The 21,346-nt window shown below is 51.2% G+C and overlaps 1 protein-coding gene and 1 pseudogene across 1 annotated transcript; one reads left to right on the plus strand and one right to left on the minus strand.

Moving 5' to 3' along the window:
- Positions 1–1,836: 1,836 nt before the first annotated feature.
- Positions 1,837–8,809, minus strand: SCNN1D (sodium channel, non-voltage-gated 1, delta subunit). Its single transcript, XM_006885946.1, has 13 exons — positions 8,774–8,809; positions 6,807–7,165; positions 5,924–6,137; positions 5,621–5,793; positions 5,336–5,442; positions 4,942–5,135; positions 4,676–4,768; positions 4,382–4,499; positions 4,138–4,216; positions 3,608–3,674; positions 3,327–3,512; positions 3,006–3,099; positions 1,837–2,042 (listed from the first exon to the last, which is right to left on the minus strand). Exons 1-13 carry the CDS (start codon positions 8,807–8,809, stop codon positions 1,837–1,839), a joined length of 1,926 nt encoding a protein of 641 aa, XP_006886008.1.
- LOC102852884 lies at positions 8,808–13,538 on the plus strand (annotated as a pseudogene).
- Positions 13,539–21,346: the final 7,808 nt, after the last annotated feature.

A 21,346-nucleotide genomic window follows, 5' to 3' on the forward strand; every position in this document is an offset into this window, starting at 1 on the left:
GGACCCTACCCCGGCACCCGGCCGTCGGCCCGGCCACCCCGCATGCTCCTGGAGACCCTGGCCCTGCCCGCCCCCCGGCCCTGCCTGTGACCACACCTGGGCCCACTTCCAACAGCCCCCATGCCAGGTGCTCCTGGGGCGCTGCTCACCCACTCTCCCCTCCTCCAAACTGCCCAGACTTCTCAGGAGGGGGGAGGGAGCCGGACACTGAGTCTTCAAGCCCTAGGTTTTTCTCAGGAAGGGAGGCCACATCACCTGGTAGCCCTCACTTCTCCTGGGGAATCCTATGTCCTCAAGTGACCCACCCTTCCTCTGGGGCTTGGGTTGCTCACACCACAAACCACTCAAGGCCCATGTCACCTTGTGCCCTCTTTGCCCTTGGGGTGTGGGTCATCTGATGTGTGCCCCTGAAACCTAGGACCCAGGTCACCATTTGGAGTCGATGCCACCTCGTGTGCCCTTGCTGCCCTGAGACCTGGGTCATCTTATGGGGTCCATGCCACCTTGTGCCCTCTCAGCCTGTGTCACCTTGTGCCCTCTTCTGCACTGGGGCCTGGGTCACCTTGTAGAACCCAGGTCACCTCCTGGGGCCCATGCCACTTTGTGCCCTCTCTGTCCTCAGAGCTCATGTCACCTTGTGCCCCACTTTTACTGCCCCAGAACACTGGCCTGCCAGTTGAGTTCCTTCTTCCCAGAGCCCCTTCTCTAGGCCCCAAGGCTGGTGGCTGGCCACCAGTGCCTTACCAGGGCAGGGAGGGATAGCCCATCCAGGGATCAACCCCGTGTACCTCACTTAGGGACCCAGCATCCAGGCTGGGCTTTGAAGGTGCTGAGTGGGTAGGACTCTGGTCTGGGGCTTAGGCCTCTGCTGGACGCTGGCGTCCTGGGCCCTGTGGCTGGCCACACAGGCCCAAGGTGCGGGACGACCCCAGGCCTGTCCCTGCCCTTCCGGAGACACCTTCTCCGGTACTCGACCCAGAGCCCTGCATAAAGCAACTTTGGCACTTTCCACCCGCATCCGATGTCCTTTGTTACGGCTCAGCGGGTTTTCTACGACGCCCTTTCTGCATTGTCTCGCGTCTTTTCTGTGGATGCTAGAGGATTCCCTTCCCTGGTTCTGCCTGCAGCCTGGCCTTGCCCCCACCAGCCTTGCCCCTTGGGCTGGGCCCTCATTGGGGCGAGGGGTCTCTCAGCATCTTCAGGGCCCCACCAATGCCCTCTTTGTTTCCCTTTTTTGAAGGAAGGCTGGGGCAGTGGCTGGGCCCTTTCCCCAACGGTGGCCAGTCAACTGGCCATTATGCAAAATGCTGTCCGGAGAGGCTCAGTGGGTGGTAAGGCTGACCTGAGGCACCCCCAACTCCCTCTCCTGCTGGCTGTGAACCCTGAAGAGAAAATTAACTCCTTCCTTTCTCCCTGCTTGAGCCCCACCACTCCGGATTACACACTGTCAATAAATCTCTGCCGCCTGCTCATTGGCTGTGTTCGCTCTGTTTCTGGTTCCCGCCCTCTCCGAAAGGAGTAGGGCATGACAAGCATCTCTTCACCAAAATGACAACTCTCAGCCTTGGTCAAACTGGAGAGCCCAGCCCTCACCTGCAGGGGGCCTGATAAGAATAATGGAGCTATTTTGATGAACTCTTGATCTTTTTTTTTTATATTCAACAAGTTTTATTCCACCACTGCCTCGATCTGTGGGTCAGCAGAGGTGCAGTGACCGAGGTGACATGGGCTGGGCTGGGCCAAGCCCACTCGGAGCCCCAGCCCTGGAGGCATAGCCATCCATGGTCACTTCTCCAGGGTGGTCACTTCTCCAGGGTGGTCACTTCTCCAGGGTGGTCACTTCTCCAGGGGAGCATAGTTGAGCAGCTTCTCAATGAGGTCCACATGGGCCAGCAGCATGCGGCGGCAACAGTAGCATTTCAGGCCCAGTGCGTCCAGGGCGTCCGCCTCACTGCACTCGGCTTGTAGCAGCCCCAGGTAGGCTTCCCACTTGTTGCCCACGATCTTGCCGCAGGAGACACAGCGCATGGGAATGATCATGGCTGCAGCACACAGGAGACCTAACTCTTGACTTTTTAAACGTTTTTGGTACCGTGACACTATAGTCTTTCTGTCTTCTTTTCATGCTCTGTGCCATTTAAGAATTTGCACATACTGTTGTTATTATGCCACTGAGTTGGAACTGACCCACAGCTGACCTTCCGGTGGGTTTTCAATGAAGAACATGAAAGGAGAGTGTCCATCTTTCTGTCGTAGAGCAGCTTGTGGATTTGAACCACATGCCTTCAGGTTGGCAGCACAGCTCCTAACCACTAGGTCACCAAAGCTCCAACACTTTTTTTTCCAGCTTGTTTATGTTTTCTTTTTTCCTTTTATTTTATTAATTTTAATGAAAGTTCCAACACTTTGACTCTTAACATCCTTAGCCTTCTCTGATAGGATGGAAAGGGTGACACCAACAGAAGCTGGCCACTCCCAGGGCCTGCAAGCTGGCCCTTTGCCCATTACCCCCTTTGACCCTACCTCACCCTTCTGTCTATATACCTCCCATGTTACTGCTGTGGTCTGCTAAGGAGGTGTCAGCCTAGCCAAAGCAGAGTGATATGGGGATGCAAATAAACACTAGCCAGTAGGTAGAAACAATATTTTATTACAAAACAATTCAAGGTCACCAAATGGCTTGGCTGCCCCAATGATCAGCAGCCTTTACTTGATAAATGATAATGGATATTAACAGATGAGTCTCCATGCTCTGAAACACAGGCGAATCCCTCACACACATGGACACACCACACGCTGACACAGACATGCATCCCCTCCAGACACAGACACACAAAGCTGATGAATACACATACATGCAGAGGCACACGAGCACACAGGGTCACCCCTGAAACATGGGCATTCAGATTGGTGTGGACGCTCCCTCCTCTCTGGCCTGGGCCCCCTGAGACTTGTGATGCCACCTCTAGGGAGGGCAGCTGGGCCCATAACAGGCCTGGATGTACCAGAAGTCTGGCCCTTGTTCGCCAGGTGTTGCACTTTCTGGACTTCTGGGCTTGCGGGCAATCTGGCCTGCACTGGGCAGATTTTGCCACAGCTCTGAAGATCAGGCAAAATGGCTGATGGCTCCTGCAGAGCTAGTTCAGGTGCTAGGACTGGGGTTGGCAAGGGGCTCCCAGCCCTAACTCTTTAGCTGAGTCTCCCCCCCAGGGTCCCTGGAAGCGTCCATGGGCGATGAAGTTGGCTTGACCCCCGGGTTGCTTGGGTTCATGTTGGCAGCTGTTGGGGATCTGGCCAGCTTCTAGCTGGGCATGAGCTGATCTTGCCTTTGTGCTGCACTTGGCCCGGGATGCACACATGTCATAGAGCCAGCGGTAGCCCAGCAGCAGGGAGAGAGCCACAGAGTCAAACAGCAGCTCCAGCAGTTCCATCACGGACAGCATGGACATGCCAAAACACTGGCCCATCAGATTCTTCATCTCTTCGAGCAGCTTAAGTAGGATGGGGCCCTCCTGTGGTGAGGCCCTCAGTGAGCTTGGGCAGGGCCACCAGCACCAGGCGGCCCTTGCCCCGCCCCTCGTTGACCAGCTCCCACCTGACAGCTTACCTTTGGTGTCCTTTCCATCTTGAAGTAGTTGAGCCTCCAGTTGATGTTCACTTTGGCGATGCTGCTCCTGGGTAGGAACACACATGTCTGAGGGAGTAGGCCCACAGGTCTCGCTTGCCCTGCTTTGTGGGGTGCTTCCTTGGGGCCTCTGACGGGGGCATTAGGGTATGTTACTGGCAGGGTGAAAGGCTAGGACAGGACCCCCTGGGGAAGCTTTCAACTTACCCTGGGCTCTGGTTTTCTTTCTCGGGGCCTTCAAGCATAGCCAGGATCCAGTCCTATTCACAGAAGGTTCCATGTGGCGATTGTCTCCTGCCCAGTCCCCCACCCCTAGCACCAAGGTCCGAGGGCTGCCCCCATCCACCTCCACTCCTTTAAGGGTTACTTACAGCAGACTCGGACAAAGCCCACTTGGAAGTTTCCACGGAGTGCTTATGTAAAGATTCACTAGGAAAGACAGATCAACCTGTTAGCCCCCTGCCTTGGTACCTAAGGTAGTGACCTGTCCCCGCCTTGTGCAATCTGCTCACCTGCAGGACCTGGGGCAGCTGGAGAAGCAAGAGTGGTTGCGAGTTTCCAGTTCCTGGTAGAGGCTGTAGAAGCAGTGACCTGGAGATGGGGGTTACAGATCACCCGTTAGGAGTCCTCTCCAAGATGGCTGGGAGGTGTAGGGGTGAATGGGTGAGAGTCCAACCCGAGCAGGCAGTCCCAGTGAGCCGGCCGGGGTTCAACCCTGGTCAAGGAGGTAAGGTGGTAGGTGGTGGGCTTGCTCACCCCAAGCTGGGTACCGGGTAGAGGTGCAGTACTCGGCTCCTGCCGGCAGAGGGTAGCGGTAGTAGCCGCAGAAGCAGTCCTTGACCATCTGATGCTGGAAGCAGGAGACCAGGCAGGCCTAGGAGAAAAAGAAGGGATGGGAACTGGGGATCCTGAGCACCATCATTCTCCCACCGGGGCCTGTCTGCCTACACAACCACTTTCCTTCTTCTCCGCAGCAGCCGTCTCTCGTGGTCCCTGACTGTGTGGCCCTGCTCCGCCCTGGGAAGCATGGTGCCCACTCTGAGAGCGTACCTGCCTGGTATAGGACTTATTGTACAGCAATTGCATGTCTGTGCCCTTTTCTCCGTCCACACAGCTTGCAAATTGGTTCGGGAACCAGGATTCCTTTTGGGGGGAGGAAATAAGTTGCAGTTTCAAACTCCTGCCATGGGTCCCGCCCAAAGAGAGCCAGACTCCTCCCCAGGCCACGCCCACGCATTACCCCGCCCAAAGCCACGCCCCCTGCGTAGACCACGCCCTCCCACAGCCCTGCCTACCCCAGAAGAGCAGCCACCCACCTCTCCTATGCTGATGGTGGTCTCGGTCCTCGGCAAGATGTTGAAGATTTGGGACTCTGGAACGCGGGGCTCCAGGAAGGGCGGCTCCAGAAAGGGGGTGTGGTTGCGTTTGTGGATCGTGACCTTTATGCCCGTATCAGAGGACAGCAAGGGTAGGTGGTCCTGTGGCTCCACTCTGAGCACCAGGGTGATCCCTAGAGGATGGTGACAGGATGAAGCCTCCTGCTGGCTCCTCAAAGCCCCTACCCGGCACTCAATTTGATCCCTTGCCCACCCACTCCATCCCTCTTCCCATATCCCCACTGAGCAGGCGCTCTGTCTACCCTCTGGCTCTGGGCACCCCCACCTTCACCTCTGCCTGGCCCTCTCTTTGCCCAACTCCACTCAGCCGCACCTCCACTTAGCCAGAGTCGCTCTTCACTTTGTGTGGCATGCTGGTGTGTTGAGGCCAAGATGTCATTGAAGGTGTAGCAGTTGCCGTAAATGTGATGGTAGAAGCTCCTGGAATAGAGCGAAGCTCCATCAGGCCCATGTTAGTGATAGGTGTTCCACCACCCAAGTTCAGTTGGCCTGAAGGGGTCACAGCCTGCTTCATCTGAGGGGGGGCTTATAAGTCCGACAGCCTCCAGCCAGCCATTCTCCCGGGGGTGCACCCACCCGGTCTGGTCCCAATCCTCACTCAGCCTCGCAGTCCTGCTGGTTGTTCTCACAGGAGAGGATGAAGGGGTTCTTGTAGCTGTGTTCTTGGGTGGCAGCCAGGATGTTCATGTAGTGGAAGTGGTACCACTCACGGATAGCTTTCTCCCTCGAGGAGAAGGTGCGGTTGAAGCAGTCTCCTCCTGTGCTGTTACACTGAGGGGTGATGGGGGGATCAGCCCTGTGGCCACAGGCCCCTCCCTCCCATGCAGTGCTTTCCTCTCCACTCGCCCCTCAAGGAGACAGCATGTAGTGACCCCTGCTGTGGCCCCAGCAGGGCACTCACCAGTCTGAACCCCACTTTAGAATGCCTGCCTGGTTCTTTCAGCATCTGAAGATGGAGCTGTCGGGCCAGCCGGAAGGTTGACTCAGGGCTTGGGCCTTTGTCCATTGGAGTGGTCCTAGTGGGGTCGCTGGTCTCACTGATGTTGAACTTGATCAGAGAGTAGATATTCTCCCGTGCAAACTTGTCCAGCTCCTCCAGGTGCTGGCGAACAAGCCTGAGTGAGATAAGTGGGCATGGTGATTCAGAGCTCCAGTCCTGAGGCTCCTCACCCCAGTTCCTGGGCATTGCTGGGATGGGCTGCACTGACCCCCAAGGTAGCAGACCTTGCAGCGTTAGTCTCTGTATGCCACCCAGCCCTGGACACCTGAAGGGGTGCTTTGGAACCAAACTTAGGAACTTTCCATGGGTTCTAGAGACTACAGAATGTGGCAGATCCCTCAACCCAGCCTGGCTCTCATGCCCTGTCCCCATTGCAGGCTCAATCATCCTGGCCCACCTATCCCCTCTGCCTGCACCCCTGATGCCTCAACTCCCAAGTCCAGCTCTGCTCCCTTCTCAATGATTGGCACCGCAGCTCAACTCTGGGCTGCCCTTCAGAAAAGCATACTCCCTCCTCTGAGCCTGGGGACATGCTGGTCACATTGGGCTGTACCTGCTGTGTGTCTTTATCCCTCCCCCTCCTCCAAGCAAAGGTCCAGAAGGCCCTGGCTGGCCAAGAGTTGGGAGGAGATGAGGTCATCACTGGCCAGCTAAAGGAGGCAATATGGAGGGTGCCCACAGGTTGCCAGGTGAGAAGTTGCCCTCTTAGCTTGCACCCCCCACAGCACTGGCCCTGCCCTATTTTAACTCCTGTTCTTTCCCTTCCCCCGAACTTTGCCCTCACCGGTGTGGGTTCATGTCGCACAGCGTGATTGCCAGGGAGGGCTTGCTGTCCCCGTGGGTAACGTCATTGTTCCTCTTCTGAAGATGATGGCAGAACATGCCCAGGGCACCCAGGAGCAGCAGCCCCCAGGTCACCCTTCGGAGGCGACTGCGGCTGACAAGGTGGCGGGGGCCATGGATGGTGGTATTGGCACAGAAGAAGGTAAACAGCTCTGTGAAGGAGGTGTGCAGCTCCTCCAGTTCATCCTGGTGTTCCTTCATGGGGGGCAGAGGCTGTGGCAGTGGTGGTGCTGATAGCTGTGCCTGGGGGTACCTCCAGGTCACTGGTCCTTCTGAGGCCTTGGGGATTCCATCTCCTGCCTGGGGTAGACAAGTGTTATAGCAGGCTTCTGGCCCTGCCAGGTCCCTCCCCCGCCCTTACAGACTTGAGACAGTTTGGGCCTTGGCAACTCAAATTCCATGGTACCTGGTCAGGTGTTGGACATTGTCTTGGGTCTATATTCTCAAAGGCCCAATGCTATTTAACCAGTAAGTGTAGAGCCAAGCTGGTCTAGCCCAGTTTGGGAAAAAGGTCAGGCCTGAGCTCTGTCCAATGCTGTGCTCCAGGGCAAGGCACCATCGCTGAATTGAGCCTCTGGAGAACCCCTTTCCAGTACCTCGGTTTCAGGGTAAGGTGGGCAAGTGGGGCCAGCTAAGTATGGGGACTTGGGAGGTCCAGGGGAAAAGGGCCACTTTAGGACTCTGGTTGTGTCCTGCCTGCCTCCACGGTCCCTTGGCCAACTTCCCTCTTGGACATGCCTGGAGCTCAGTTTCCCTGAACACAAGGACCAGCAGGTGGCCGTTGTGGGGCCTGGCCACACTTGCACATGACTCCTGTGAGCTTTGCACAGTCCCCTCATCGTGGTGTGAATTAGCTGAGCCTTCTGGCCTCTTCCTGCTGCCCAGGTGCTGGGAAGGCCCTGGGGAGGAGGCTGGGCTGGGGGGAGCACCTGCTGGGTCTCAGCCAATTGTGTGTCCCAGCAGGTAAGTCCAGGCAAGCTGCTCACGTGCATGCTGGGAAGTGCTTGCAGAGGCAGGCCAGCCAGTTGTGCCGGGCCCCAGGGGTGAGGCATGGAGGGCAGGATCAGAGCCCCCGGTCCCCTGGCCTCGTGGCCCCTGGGGCTCCTCATGCCAGCGTGGGCCCCAATAGCATCCAGTGGTACCCACACATGTCTCCACGTTAAGCACCTTGGTAAGATAGGACCGATCAGCTACCACCTTACAGGTGAGGCAAGGAGACCCTGGAAGGTTCTGTCTGACTTTTTTAATTGCCTTTCCTCTTCACCTAGACTAGCTTTCTCCTACTTGACCTCTCCTAGCACAGCTGGGGCTACAAGGGCAGGCAAAGGGGCATCTCTGAACAGAGAGTCTTGCAGACCAACCAGTGTAGCCAGGCCTTCTCCGAGATGACGTTGGGGACCTGAGTACCAGGGCAGAGACTCACAGAGACCCAAGGTTTCTCAAACATAGCCCAGAACACAAATCCACATCCCCACATGTGTATCCATACACCTGTGTGCATACACGCACATGCACACCACTGTACACATATGCTGTCTTTAAAGCCCATTAGGCACCCCACTGATGCTGCTAGTACCCCACCCTCTTCTGACCTGGCTCCAATTACACTCCCACTCATATCCCTGTGTGGTATGTGGCTTGTGGACACACTCTGGGAGGTGCCCACCCTGGGCGCCTTCAGTGGCTCTGTTCACCCACCACACGGACACGTGTGTGTGTGTGTGTTATTGCTCCCTGCTCAGAGAGGAGAGGGCAAGGCCCTGGGTGACTGCAGCATCTTCCCAGCCAGAATCCTGCCTTGACAGCATCATCCCAGAGGCCGCAGTGGGAAGCAGAGCCCTGAAGAACTCTTCCTGCCCATGGTTCCCTGCCCATATGATACCCCTCTGCCTCCAGCTGTCTGGATACCTTAAAGTCAGAGCTTGCAGGAGTAGACGCGTCCATGGTCCTGACAGCTGGGCACGATGGTATCAGCTCAGCAGAAGACAAGGCCAGGATGTGAATTGAGACTGGCCAGGCAGCCTCCTATTTATGAGAGGCAGGCATGCAGGGGCGGGTGGAAAGGGAGGGGCAGAGTGGGCCTGGGGGTGGCCACACCTGCTCTTGGGACCAGGAAGGGAAAGTTTTTGCAGGCTGAGGTGTGGGACCCAAAACCCTGGCCTGGTAGGGAGAGAAGTAGGTGTTGACCTGGGAACCCCTGGTTGCACAGTTTGCCTACTCAGCCCTGGAGCTCAGGTCCCCCATGGAACATGGCATTGAACAAGGTCCACCAGATGCTCTTCCTGCTCCCGCCAGCTCCTAACCTAGATGCTGCCTCCTCCTGCTCAGCTGGCACTGAAAGCCCTAAGCACTGGGGGGGGGGCGCATTGGGTGGGAGTTGATGGGGGTTCACCTGTCTATCCCCAGCTATTAGATGGTTGCTAGTTGTGGGAACAACCCAGGGCCTGGTGTCGAGACAGTCCCTGGTGCTCTTGGGTGACCATGGAAGCCCAGCCTCCCCCAATGGGCTGAGATCACACAATCCTGGCCACGATGAATGACATGCCACATGGGAAGTCCACACATCTCATGATTGTTGCTTGTTGTAATGTGCCATTGGACTGTAACTGACTTAGAGCTGAGCCTCCAGCTGGTTTTCAGAGGTGATAGCTTGATTGCATGAGAGAAGAATTGCCTCTCTTTCTCGACAGGAACAGCTGGTGGATTTGAACCAGCTTTCCTCAGCTTGGCAGTGCAACTCCTTACTCACTACCCCCCGAGAGATGACACAGATAAATCTGTCTTGGAGGAAGTGCATCAAGGTGCTCCTTAGAGGCAAGGATGGTGAAATTTCATCTCACATACTTTGGGCATGTTGTCAGGAAGATCTAGTCCTTGGGAGAAGACATTATGCTGGGAAAGGTCAGCGAAAGAGAGGAAGGTGCTCAACGGGATGAATTGACCCCGTGACTGTAACAGCAGGCTCATGAATGTCAGAGATCACGGGGATCAGGCACAGTTTCAACCTATTATTCATGGGGTCACTGCGAGTCAGAGTTGACTCGATGGCACCTACCAGTAATAACTATGGCAACTTGACATGCTCCACATTAAGGCGACACATTCCAGGGTAGGATCGTGCTAAATGCTAAGACACATTCAATCTCTAACATTCCACTCTTTGCCCTTATCCCAAATTCATATTCTTTTCACATGCAAAACAGTGTTTAGTAGATGCTCCGCTGGAGAAAGAGGGGCAATTTCTCTCCTGCGTCAGTTGGATCAGATTCAATGGTACACAAAAAGAAAACGCCACCACCACCACCACCACCACATTTAGGTTATGAGGTCATGCTCAAAGTTTCAAATCAACTCCGAGTAATCATCATCATCATCATCATCATCATCATCATCATCATCATCTCACTTCTGAATCATCTAAATCAAGTACAGATGATACTTTGGGCATATCCTATCTTGTGGCAAAATTCCTCCTCATTGGCAGCCCGGTGAAATCTGGGACATGAGCTGTTTCCAAAGTTCATTGGGTGCACAGACACGAGGGAGACATTTCCATTACAAATGAAAAATACTTGAGATAAAGAAGAGGCAATAGGCAGAAACCTTAAAAAAACCTCAATTGTGAAGGGAGTTCTGGTGTCCTAGTGGCAAGAAGCTGAGCTGCAATCCTGAAGGTGTATGGTTCAAATCCACCAGATGATCCGCTGGAGAAGGATGGGCAATCTCTTCCTGTGCCAGTTTCATCTGACTCAATGGCACACAATAAGGAAAACAAACAAACACACAAAAGCCCAAACACCTCATTGCCATGAGGGGGTTAGAACTTACCCATAGCTGTATTTCCAGTGGGTTTTTGGAGGCTATAAATTGCACAGGAAGAGATTGTCTGTCTTTCTCCCTCGGAGCCACTAGTGGATTTGAAACGCCAAAGAAGCGTCATCTTTGGGTTGGCTATTCAACTCCCTATGGGGAGTCCACCGCCAAAGCTCTATCTTAGGCTAAAGCAAGTTCAAAATCCAGCAGAATAATTTACTTTAGTTCTACAACCTTGTAGAACCTCTGTTCTTTGGGACCATTTGGATCTGGTCCTCAAGATTTGGGGTGTTGATGATGATCTCTGGATTCTGGGTGGAGGCCTCGTGGCCTTGGACTTTTCTATTCTGCCTTCCAGGTCCTCTGGGAAAGCACCTCTGCTCTCCTGGTTTTTGCCCAGCCCCAATGCTCCCCGGCACTGACAGCGCTCACTCTTCTGCCTCTTGCACATGGCACTCTCTCAGCTTTGGGAAGTGGCCTCATCTCCCTGACACTTGTGAACAACAGCACCACTCCAGAACTGAGGTAATGAAAGTTTGACACTGTTCAACCTAGAAAGCTGTGGCCTCACCCTTTGCAGCTGTTGTAGCCTTGCTTGCTTTCGGTGTTCCTTCCCAAAGTTCTGCTGCTCCAGGGATGATCCTTTCTTCTCCTTGGAGAATGACAGAGGTGACCCCTTGGGTACATTTCCTGCCTGCAGAAGTCTAAGAGGCAGGCAACTTCCCTTTCATTATGTCTCTTTTCCTTTTGATCTAAACAGATGCATTTTCTCCTCTTGGTTAGCTTATCAATCGTAGGCATAATCTTAATAATTAATGATTGTGCAGCCACCTCCTTGGTGAACATGCATATAGGATTTTCCAGATCTTTAAAATTTTGTTTTCATTTTTCAGTTTGTTTTTAAGCACATTTCTTTCTTTGGAATTCGGAGAGGAGAGAGAGGCGGAGCTTTCCTGATCTGCACACTCTACATCAGATACCCCGGGGCACACTAGCCAGCCCGCACCCAGACGCCATTGCCAGAAAAAGAGTTTTTGGGATTCGAGGAGGAGAGAAGGTGTAACTTTCCTGATCGGCACATTCTATACCAGGTACCCCAGGGTGCACTATGCAGCCCACACCCCGACCCCATTGCCGGAAAAAGAGTTTTGGGCCCTGGGACCTGTGGCCCTCGGGCCAAGAAGTTTTGCATCAGCTCTCTCTACTACAAATGGCAAGGTGGAAAAAAAATCTCAACACATGGCCTCTTTAAGAGTTTGTTGAGTTAGGCCCTGCCAAGGCCCATGGGGGCTCTGCCCCTGGCCTAGAGCCACCAGCACACATGGGCCCTCATCAAGGGCTCATCCAGTCTCTTCCTACTGATAATAGACACACTTGCATTAGAGACCAGGATTTTTTAAAAAAATACCAGATCATGCATCTTCATTTTCTCTCTGCAAGCAATGCCCTTCTGTAACTAATGAAGATAAGGAGGAGAAAAAAAACCTGCAACCGAAAGCGGAGACAGTGTCCATTGTGGGGACAGAAGCCCCTCACCACCAGAGAGTCACTGATACAAGGTGACACCAGCAACTCTGAAGGTGACTGTGTTTGATGAGAATGCTGTGATCGTGGTGGACCTTGGCTCTGGCATGTGCAAGGCCGGTTTTGAGGGCGATGATGCCCCCGAGGCTGTCTTTCCTTCCATTGTGGGGTGCCCTCGGTACTGGGGCATGATGCTGGGCATGGGCCAGATAGACTGTTACATGGGTCATGAAGCCCAGAGGAAGAGAGGCATCCTGGCCCTCCAGTACCTCATCCAGCATGGATGGTGACCAATTGGGATGACATCGAGAAGATCTGGCACTACATCTTTTACAGTGAGCTTCGTGTGGCCCCTGAAGAGCATCCTGTGCTGCTGACCAAGGCCCCTCTCAGCCTCAGGTCTAATAGAGAAAAGCTGGCCCAGGTCATGTTTGAGGGCTTCGACAGGCCCACCATGCATATGGCAATCCAGGCCGTGATGCCCCTGTTTGCCTCTGGTTGCACCACTGGCATCGGGGTAGATTCTGGATATGGCGTCACACATGTCATTCCAGTTTACGAGGGTCATGCTCTGCCACACGCTGTCCAGCACCTTGACCTTGCAGGCAAGAACCTGACTGACCACCTGATGATGATCCTCAGGGAGCGAGGCTACTGCTTCTTAACAGTCGCTGAGCGGGAAATTGTGTGTGACATCAAAGAAAGTTTGTGTTGGGGAGCTCTGGTGGCCTAGTGGCAAGGAGCTGCAACTACAATCCCAGAGGCACACGGTTCGAATCCACCAGATGCTCTGCCGGGAAAAGGAGGGACAATCTCCTCCTGTACCAGTCAGATCTGATTTGACGGTACACTCACACAAAAATAAAAAAAAGTTTGTGTTATGTAGCCATGGACTACGAGCAGGAGATGGTCACTGAGCCTGCTCCTCTTCGTTAGAAAAAAGCTATGAGCTGCCAGATGGGCAGCTCATCCACATTCGCAGTGAACGTTTCCACTGCCCCGAGGTGCTCCTCCAGCCCTCCATCCTGGGCATGGAGACTTGTGGCCTACATAAAATGGCCATAAAATCCATTCAAAGTTGTGACATCAATATCCGCAAGGAACTTTACAGCAATGCAGTTCTCTCTGGGGGTTCCACCATGTACTCAGGCTTCACAGAATGATGCAGGAGATGGTGGCACTGGCTCCCAGGAGTGTGAAAATCAAGATCATTGCTCCTCCAGAGGGCATGGGTGCCTCCATGCTAGCCTCCCTGTCTACCTTCTGAGATATGTGCATAAGCAAGAAGGACTAGTATGAGTTTGGCCCCTCGACTGTACACCACAAGTGTTTCTAGGTGGACGCGAGGAAATTTGCATGACAGCCAGCTCAATTAAAAAACTCCTAACGTGCAGAAAAGCAAAATGAGATGAGAAAAGTACCCTGTTGTCTCTGCATTTACAAGTGCTTAAATTAAAAGCCTTGTTTTGTTGTTTTTGTGTTTTTTTTTAAAAAAAGAGTTTGTTGAGTCAGTTCCCTGAGTAGATTCAAGTTCATCACTTCCAAGTTTTACCTTCCCCCAAACATTCCAAAATATTTTAAATGGGTTCTTTGCTACTTTGTTAAAAAAACACTGTCCTCTCCCCATCATTTAATCATGTGTCCATTACATTCTTTTTACACCTTCACCAGAGACAGATTTTACATCCCTGTTAATTGCCACATTTCACTGTTGGCCCCAAATGTATTCTCTAAGGCTGCAGAAGGTGGCTTTGGTGGTGCAGTCAGCAGGGAGCTGTGTCACTAACCAGAGCTGACGCTTCTTTGACAATCTCAATCCACCAGTGGCTCTGTGTGAGAAAGATGGACAGTCTCCTTCCATGCAACGTACAGCCTCCAAAAACCTGCTGGAGCAGCAGCTGTGAGTCTGTTACGACTTGACAGCAATGAGTTAATTAACAAAAACTAGAGACACTTTGGACCTAGTCGCAAGAAGCTGAGCTGCAATCCTGAAAGCACGCAGTTCAAGGCCGCAAGCTGCTCCGCAGAAGAAAGATGGGTAATCTCCTTCCATGCGATTAATAGCCTTTGAAAATCTGCCAGAGAGTCAGCTGTGGGTTGATTCTGACTCTGCGGTACACAACAACAACAATAACAACAACATCGACAACTTTAGGGAGTATTGGTGGTCTACTGGTAAGGAGTTGTGCTACCAGCCCAGAGGAATGCAGTTCAAATTCTCCAGCTGTTCCTATGAGAAAGAGTCCATTCCAACTCAATTGTACAAAACACCACAATAACAGAGACTTTTAAAAAGTAATTCTCAGAGCTCTGGTGGCAGCATAGAGGCAAGAAGCTGCACTGAAATCCCAGAGGTACACGGTTTGAATCTACCAGACGTTCTGCTGGAGAAGGAGGGGCAATTTTCTCCTGTACGAGTCAGATCTGATTTGACGGTACACACACACACACACACACACACACACACACACACACACACACACATTTTAAAAAGTAGTTCTCTTTACTTTATTCTGATTCCTCACCAGAATTGCCTTTGATATTCATAGTTTTATCAATAGCTTTTTAAATTCTTTTTTAAACAGTTTCTTAAAGGAAATCTAAGCTTCCAATACTAAACCAGAAGGAAACACCCAAACCTCCAGCCCCTGAGTCCATTCTGACCTAGGAGAACGCTCCATTGGGTTTTCTTGGCTATCAAGCTTTGGTATATCAATCGGTATTCCATCAATTGCTGGGATATATTTTTTTGCCAAGTCCCTCAGAGAAACTTGAACTTCCTTTCCGTCACCATTGCCTCTTGATCATATGTTATGTCTTGAAATTCTTCTGTGTCAGCCAATTCTTTTTGGTACATTGACTTTGTGTACTCCTTCTATCTTCTTTTAATTACTTCCTGGATCATTCAATAGTCTGCCATAACATCCTTAAGTATTGCATCTGGAGGCTTGAATTTGCTTTTTAGTTCCTTCAGCTTAAGAAATGCCAAGCGAGTACGGCCCTTTTGAGTTTCCAACTCCAGTCCCTTGCACATTACATTATAATACTTTGCTTTGTCTTCCCGTGTTGCTCTTTGAAATCTTCTATTAGGCTCCTTAACTTCTTGAGTTCTTCCCTTTGCTTTGTCTTCTTGGTGCTCTAGTGCAATATTCAGAGTCTCTTCTGACATCCAGTATGGTCTTTCCATCTTCTGTCTTTGTAATGACCTTTTACATTCTTTGTGGATGATATTCTTGGTATCCTCCCACAGCTCATCTGGTTCATTAGGGTTCAAGGCCTTAAACCTGTTCCTGAGTTGTTTTCTAAATTCAGGTGGGACAGACTTAAGATCAAATTTTTGTTTCTGTGTATTTGATTTGATGCTGGATGTACTCACCAGGTTGTGCTAAAAATCTGGAGGACGACTACCTGGCCAACTGACTGGAAGACACCCATATGTATTCCCATTTCATAAAACAGGGACCCAATGGAGTGTGGAAATTATCATACAATATCATTCATATCACATGCAAGTCAAATCCTACTGAAGATTATCCTGAAACAACTGGAACAACTGGAACAGTACATTGGTACATTGACAGAGAACTACTAGAAATACAAGCAGGATTTTGGAGAGGCTGTGGCACTAGAGACATGATTGCCAATGTCAGATGGATCTTGGCAGAAAGCAGAGTACAAGAGGAATGTCTATCTGTGTTTCATTGACTATGCAAAGGCATTTGATGGTGTGGATCACAAGAAATTGTGGTTAACCTTGAGGAGAATGGGAATCCCAGAAAACTTGATTGTGCTTATGAGAAACCTATTGGACCAGGAAGCTGTCCTCAGAACAGAGCAGAGAAATACTGCATGGCTCAAAATCAGCAAAAGAGTGCGACAGGGATGTGACCTGTATCCATACCTCTTCAATCTATATGCAGAACAGATCATGTGGGAAGCTGGGCTCTATGAGGAGGAATGTAGCGTCAGGATTGGAGGAAGACTTATTAACAAACTATTTTATGCAGATGACACAACCTTGCTTGCTGAAACTGAGACGGGACCTGAAGCTCTTGCTGCAACTGAGATGGGACCTGAAGTGCTTGCTGCAAAATGTCAAGGACTGTAGTCTTCACTATGGATTTGCAATGTCTATTTTGGTGGGGGAAAACAATTCAATTCATAACATACACATACATCCACTAAGTACTAAGACAAAGATTTTTACCACTGGGCCAATTGGCAGCACCAGGATGGGTGGAGAAAAGATTGTGGTTGTTAACAATTTCAGGTTGCTCAGCTCCACAACCAATACTCTTGGCACCAGCAGTCAGGAAATCAAAAGACAAATTACACTGGGGAAGTCTGCTGTCAGGGACCTCTCCAGAGTGCTGAGGAACTAGAAGATTAAGGTGCACCTGATCCAGGCCATGGTCTTCGCAATTACATGCTGTGCATCAGAGATGTGGTGCTGGAGAAAGAAGAGTACTGAGCATACCATGGACCACTAGGACAACAAATAGGTCTGTCTTGGTGAGGGTGTAACCAAGTTTTTCCTTAGAGGCAAGGCTTTTGAAGCTCTGTCTCACATAGTCTTAGCACAAGGCCAGGAGGGACCAGCCCTTGGAGAAGGACATCATGCTTGGAAGGGTAGAGGGACAGCACAGGAGAGGAAGACCCCGGATGAGATGGGTTGACACGGTAATTGGGTCAGTGGGATTAGGTGAGACAGTCAGGATAGGGCAGAGTTCTGAGCTGTTGTACACAGGATCACGATGAGTTACAGGCAACTCGATGGGACATAACAACCACCACTACCACATACTAAGACCAGGCACCACATGCTAAGCCTGCACAATAAGATGACGTGTTACATGCTAAGAAAACACATGCACAGAGCACACTCTACACTAAGCTCACACAGCACAAGATAAAATCATACATCACTAAGTAAGATGACATGTCACCTACTAAAATGATGTTGCACACACTACCACCACATCCACTCAGCAAAACAACATCCACACACCACACCATAAGACCACATACCTCACACAGGTTCCAAATCACACCATCTCTGAGGCTGATGTCCTCACTTTACGTGTGCTCACACGAAGCCAGTGGTTTTTGAAGGCAAATGTCCCTCTCCTCTCTGGACTAGATATCCTTATCCTCCCAGGACCACTAGGTGTTCCCGTAGTCCTAAGATGACTGCTGTTGTGATTGTTGTCATGTACCAACAAGTTGAAACTGACTCAGAGCTGAGTGGGTTTTCAGAGGCAGAAAATCATATGGGAAGAGACTGCCCTTTTTTCTCTAGAGAGACATATGGTGGATTCAAACTGCCTGCCTTTGGGTTGGCAGCACAATTCCTTACAACTAAACCACCAGAGCTCATCTCATGATTTCTAGATATCCCTATACCCTTAAAACAGCCAGGTGTTGGAGCTCTGGTGGCCTAGTGGCAAGAGGCTGTGCTGCAATCCCGAAGGTACGCAGTTCAAATCTACCAGAAGCTCCACACACAAAAAGAAAAAAACCCCAACAACAACAACAACAACAAAACAGCCAGGTGTCCTTGTGTCCCCAGGATCACAGGGTGTCCCTGTGGCCAAGGACCACTCATTGCCCCTGGTCTCACTGGAGGACCCACTGCATCCCCAAGACAACACAATGATCTTGTTGATGACCAGACTCTCAACCTAGTCCCAGGCTTGAGCAGTGGACTCGGGGCCCCACTGCATCAAATTAGAACAGGCTCTGGGTGCTTTCCACCCCACCCCACCCAGTATGGGGGGTCTGGACCGTGAGCAGGGTTCACGGCTGGGAAGGACGGAGATATCTCCTGTGACGTCACATGAGAAATCACACAGCCAAAAGCTCGGCCATGGTTTCACCCAGACTTAGGTGCGAATCAAGACACCGTCACTGACCAGCTGTGTGACATACCCAAATTGCTCAACCTGTCTGAGCTGATTTCCTTAAGTGCAAAGGTGTATGCTTGGAGGTTGGACCAGCTATGCTAAGCGTGCAGGGCTCCAACTGTGACGCAGGCCATGGTGTCTCTGGTCTCCCTTCCATAATGAGCCGTTTCCCTCTGGAGGTGGGACTGTACCTCTTGAGCCACACTGTCTGGGGAGGCCATCAGCGACAGCAGAGGATGGGCCCTCAGGCTCTATCTGGCTAATTAAAACTGGAGCAACCTGTGTCTCCCATCGTCATCAGGTTGCGACAGTGAGTTCCAGGAGAGCAGTGAGGCTGCGAGGTAACTGGGGTGTCTGGGAAGAGGGACGGGCTCTGTGCAGCCCAAGGCATGCAGTCTGGCCCACCTTTCTGGCTTCTAGTTAAGGTCTATCCAGGTACCACTGTACAGAGCCACAGCCCAGTCTGAGCTTGGACAGAGGTCAGGAGGTGGCCCTGGTTCATTGGTTTGGGAGGGCAGAGTCTCCTGATGCCCCCTACTCCAGCATAGAGACATCCCCTAGAATCAAAGAGGCCACAGATTCTTCCTCCCAGGTCCTTCTGCTGCCTGGCTGGTTCCCAGACTCCTGTCCAAAGGGAGTACTAGGTGCTTTGGCTAGGGTAGGATGGGTGTTCTGACCCCTAGTATGAGGTTGGGCCAAGCTTGATCCTCTCTAGTCTGCAGTGACAGCAGGTGAGGGTGCCTGGGAATGGATGGTGTGAGTGCATAACTGCAGCCCTGCTCCCCTCAGCCTTCTGCATTCTCCAGCCAGCCTGCTGAGTACGGCCCCAAGTTCAGCGCCTCTGTCCTTCTTACAGCTAAGTCTTGGGAGGAACGAGGACCTGTCTGGAGACTCTAGGTGTCTCGAGTGATTAATTATTTTAATGAAAATTTACAGAGACTTTAGATTTCCATTCATTCATTGTTGCACTTTTCTCCCTGCCAATTCTTCCCCCCCAATTCTTTCTTCTCTTTGAAAAGTAAAGGAAAAATTCTTTCATTGTTATACAATCCCTCCCCCCAAGTCTACTCCACTGTGCAGCCTTCCCTTTGGACTCATGTCATGACAGTAATACCTAATCATATATCCCTTTTAAACAGTTCTTTCCTTCATCTGTTTGAATGCAGTATACATTATTTATCCCATCTTTCTCAGTTTCCCCTCCAACCCCAATGTCAGTCTCATTTTACAACATTTGCACTATGCAGTATTTGTCATTTTGTGATGGAGATATTTCACTCAGCATAATGTCCTCCAGGGTCACTCATTTTGAATAATATTGAATGAGTTCCTTGTTTTTCAATGCAGCGTAGCATTCCATTGTGTGAACATACCACAGCTTCTCTATCCATTCTTTTGTTGATGGACACTTAGCTTGTTTCCAACTCTTTGCTATTGTGAACAAAGCCATGATAAACATGAGTGTGCAGTGTCTTGAGCATTGAATGGAACCCCACCCTCACATACAGTCTGGAGCCTGCCCTTGGCCTATACCTGACCCTCTCATATAAAGCCTGAGACACAGGGGCTCTGCACTTGTGTGTTGCTCCCAGTGGGGCCAGGAGTGGGTGGGATGTTAGGGCCTTGTCCTTAGACAGCTGCCTCTTTGGTTCTCCTTGTTCTCTCCCAGAATAGACCCCATTGTCAAGGCAGGTGACCCACAGCTGGATTTTAGGAAGCATGTGGTTGCACAGATGTGGTGTGCCTAGGTGCCCCTCACCTCCCACAGGTAGGAGTCTGTCGATAGGGGTATGTGGTGCAGACCTCCTTTGGCTACCTCAGAACCTTCCTTTGAGCTCAGCCCAATTGTGTCCATTGGTCAGATCTGACCAGGGCCAGCTCCTGGTGAGACATGGTCTATTGGAGCATAATTTCTTGATGCTCACCTTCCAGCATCCTGGAAGCTGTGGGGACACAGGCCTTTCTGTCTAGAATGTGGGAAGGAGTGACTGATGTCACCCTCTTTCTGTAATCTGGCCATCATAGACAGCTGCTCGAGCCACTCTGGCTACCCAGTGCACAGGAGCAAGAGGTCTTTTCTGAGGGCACTTCCAGCCTCTCCAATCCAGAAGTGGTCCTGCCCCTGAGATGTGGCTTTGGGTTCTCTGGAGGCTTCTCCTGACACATGTGGTTGCAAGTCAGGTGGCAGGTTACTGGCTCACAAGGTCGTGAAAGCTGGTGAATCAGGTAGAGGCCGGGCTGCTGGCTCGAATTCCAACAACTGGAGGTCAGATGATGATGAGCAAAGATGAAGATTCCAAGCAAAAGAGAGACGTTTGCCAGAGCATTCATCTACAGACTGTGCCCTCATTGCTGTTGTTGTTAGGTGCCTTCGAGTTTAGCACAACCCATAGTGACCCTATGAACAACAGATTTGAACACTGTCCTAACCTGCACCAACCCTATCACTCCTGACACACTGGTGCCCATTGTCGCAGTCACTGAAGATCTTCCTTTCTTTTGGTGAACTTCCACCTTTCCAACTATGATGTACCTCTTCAAAGAATAGTCTGTCCCAACAACATGCCCAAAGTACATGAGATGAAACTTCATCGTTCTTGTGTCTAAAAAGCACTCTGCTTTCACATTCTCCAAGACGTATCTGTTTGTTCTTTTGGCATTTCATGGGATATTCAGTACTGTTTTCCAAAAACATAACTCAAAAGCATTGACTCTTCTCTGTCATTCTTATTTATCGCCCAGCACTCAGATGTATAACAGGTGACTGGAAAGACCATGGCTGGAATCAAGTGCACCCCAGTCTTTAAACTGACATCATTGGTCATCAGAACTTTGAAGAGGTTCATGACAGCAGACTTTCTCAAATGCTATGTCTCCTGATCTCCTGGTACCAAGCGTGTTGATTGTGCATCCAAGAACGCGGATATTGTTGACAATTTCAATCTTTTCTCCATCTACCATGATGTCTGTTGGCCCAGTGATGAAGTTTTTGTTTTCTTGATATTGAGATGTAGTCTATATTTGACGGCTATAGTCCTTAATCTTCTGCAGCAAGCACCTCAAGTAGTCCTCACTTTCAGCAAGCAAGCATGACACAGATCATTGATGAATCTTCCTCCAATACTGATACCACATTCTCATTCACAAGATCCATTTTCTTGAATGATTTCCTCAGCATACAGACTGAATAGTTGTAGAGAAAGGACACAGCCCTGCTGCACACCTTTCTTGATTTGAAACC

This window comes from Elephantulus edwardii, unplaced genomic scaffold (genome assembly GCF_000299155.1).
Source record: "Elephantulus edwardii isolate Elephantulus edwardi_28Jun2011 unplaced genomic scaffold, EleEdw1.0 scaffold00045, whole genome shotgun sequence".
Classification (NCBI taxonomy): domain Eukaryota; kingdom Metazoa; phylum Chordata; class Mammalia; order Macroscelidea; family Macroscelididae; genus Elephantulus; species Elephantulus edwardii.

Coding starts and splice junctions, on each gene's coding strand:
- SCNN1D (XM_006885946.1), bottom strand. CDS start 8,809: ATGGACGCGTCTACTCCTGCAAGCTCTGACTTTAAG. Junction 4,217..4,381: donor TACCCGGTACCCAGCTTGGG/GTGAGCAAGCCC, acceptor CCCCATCTCCAG/GTCACTGCTTCTACAGCCTC. Junction 3,513..3,607: donor AGATGGAAAGGACACCAAAG/GTAAGCTGTCAG, acceptor GCCTCACCACAG/GAGGGCCCCATCCTACTTAA.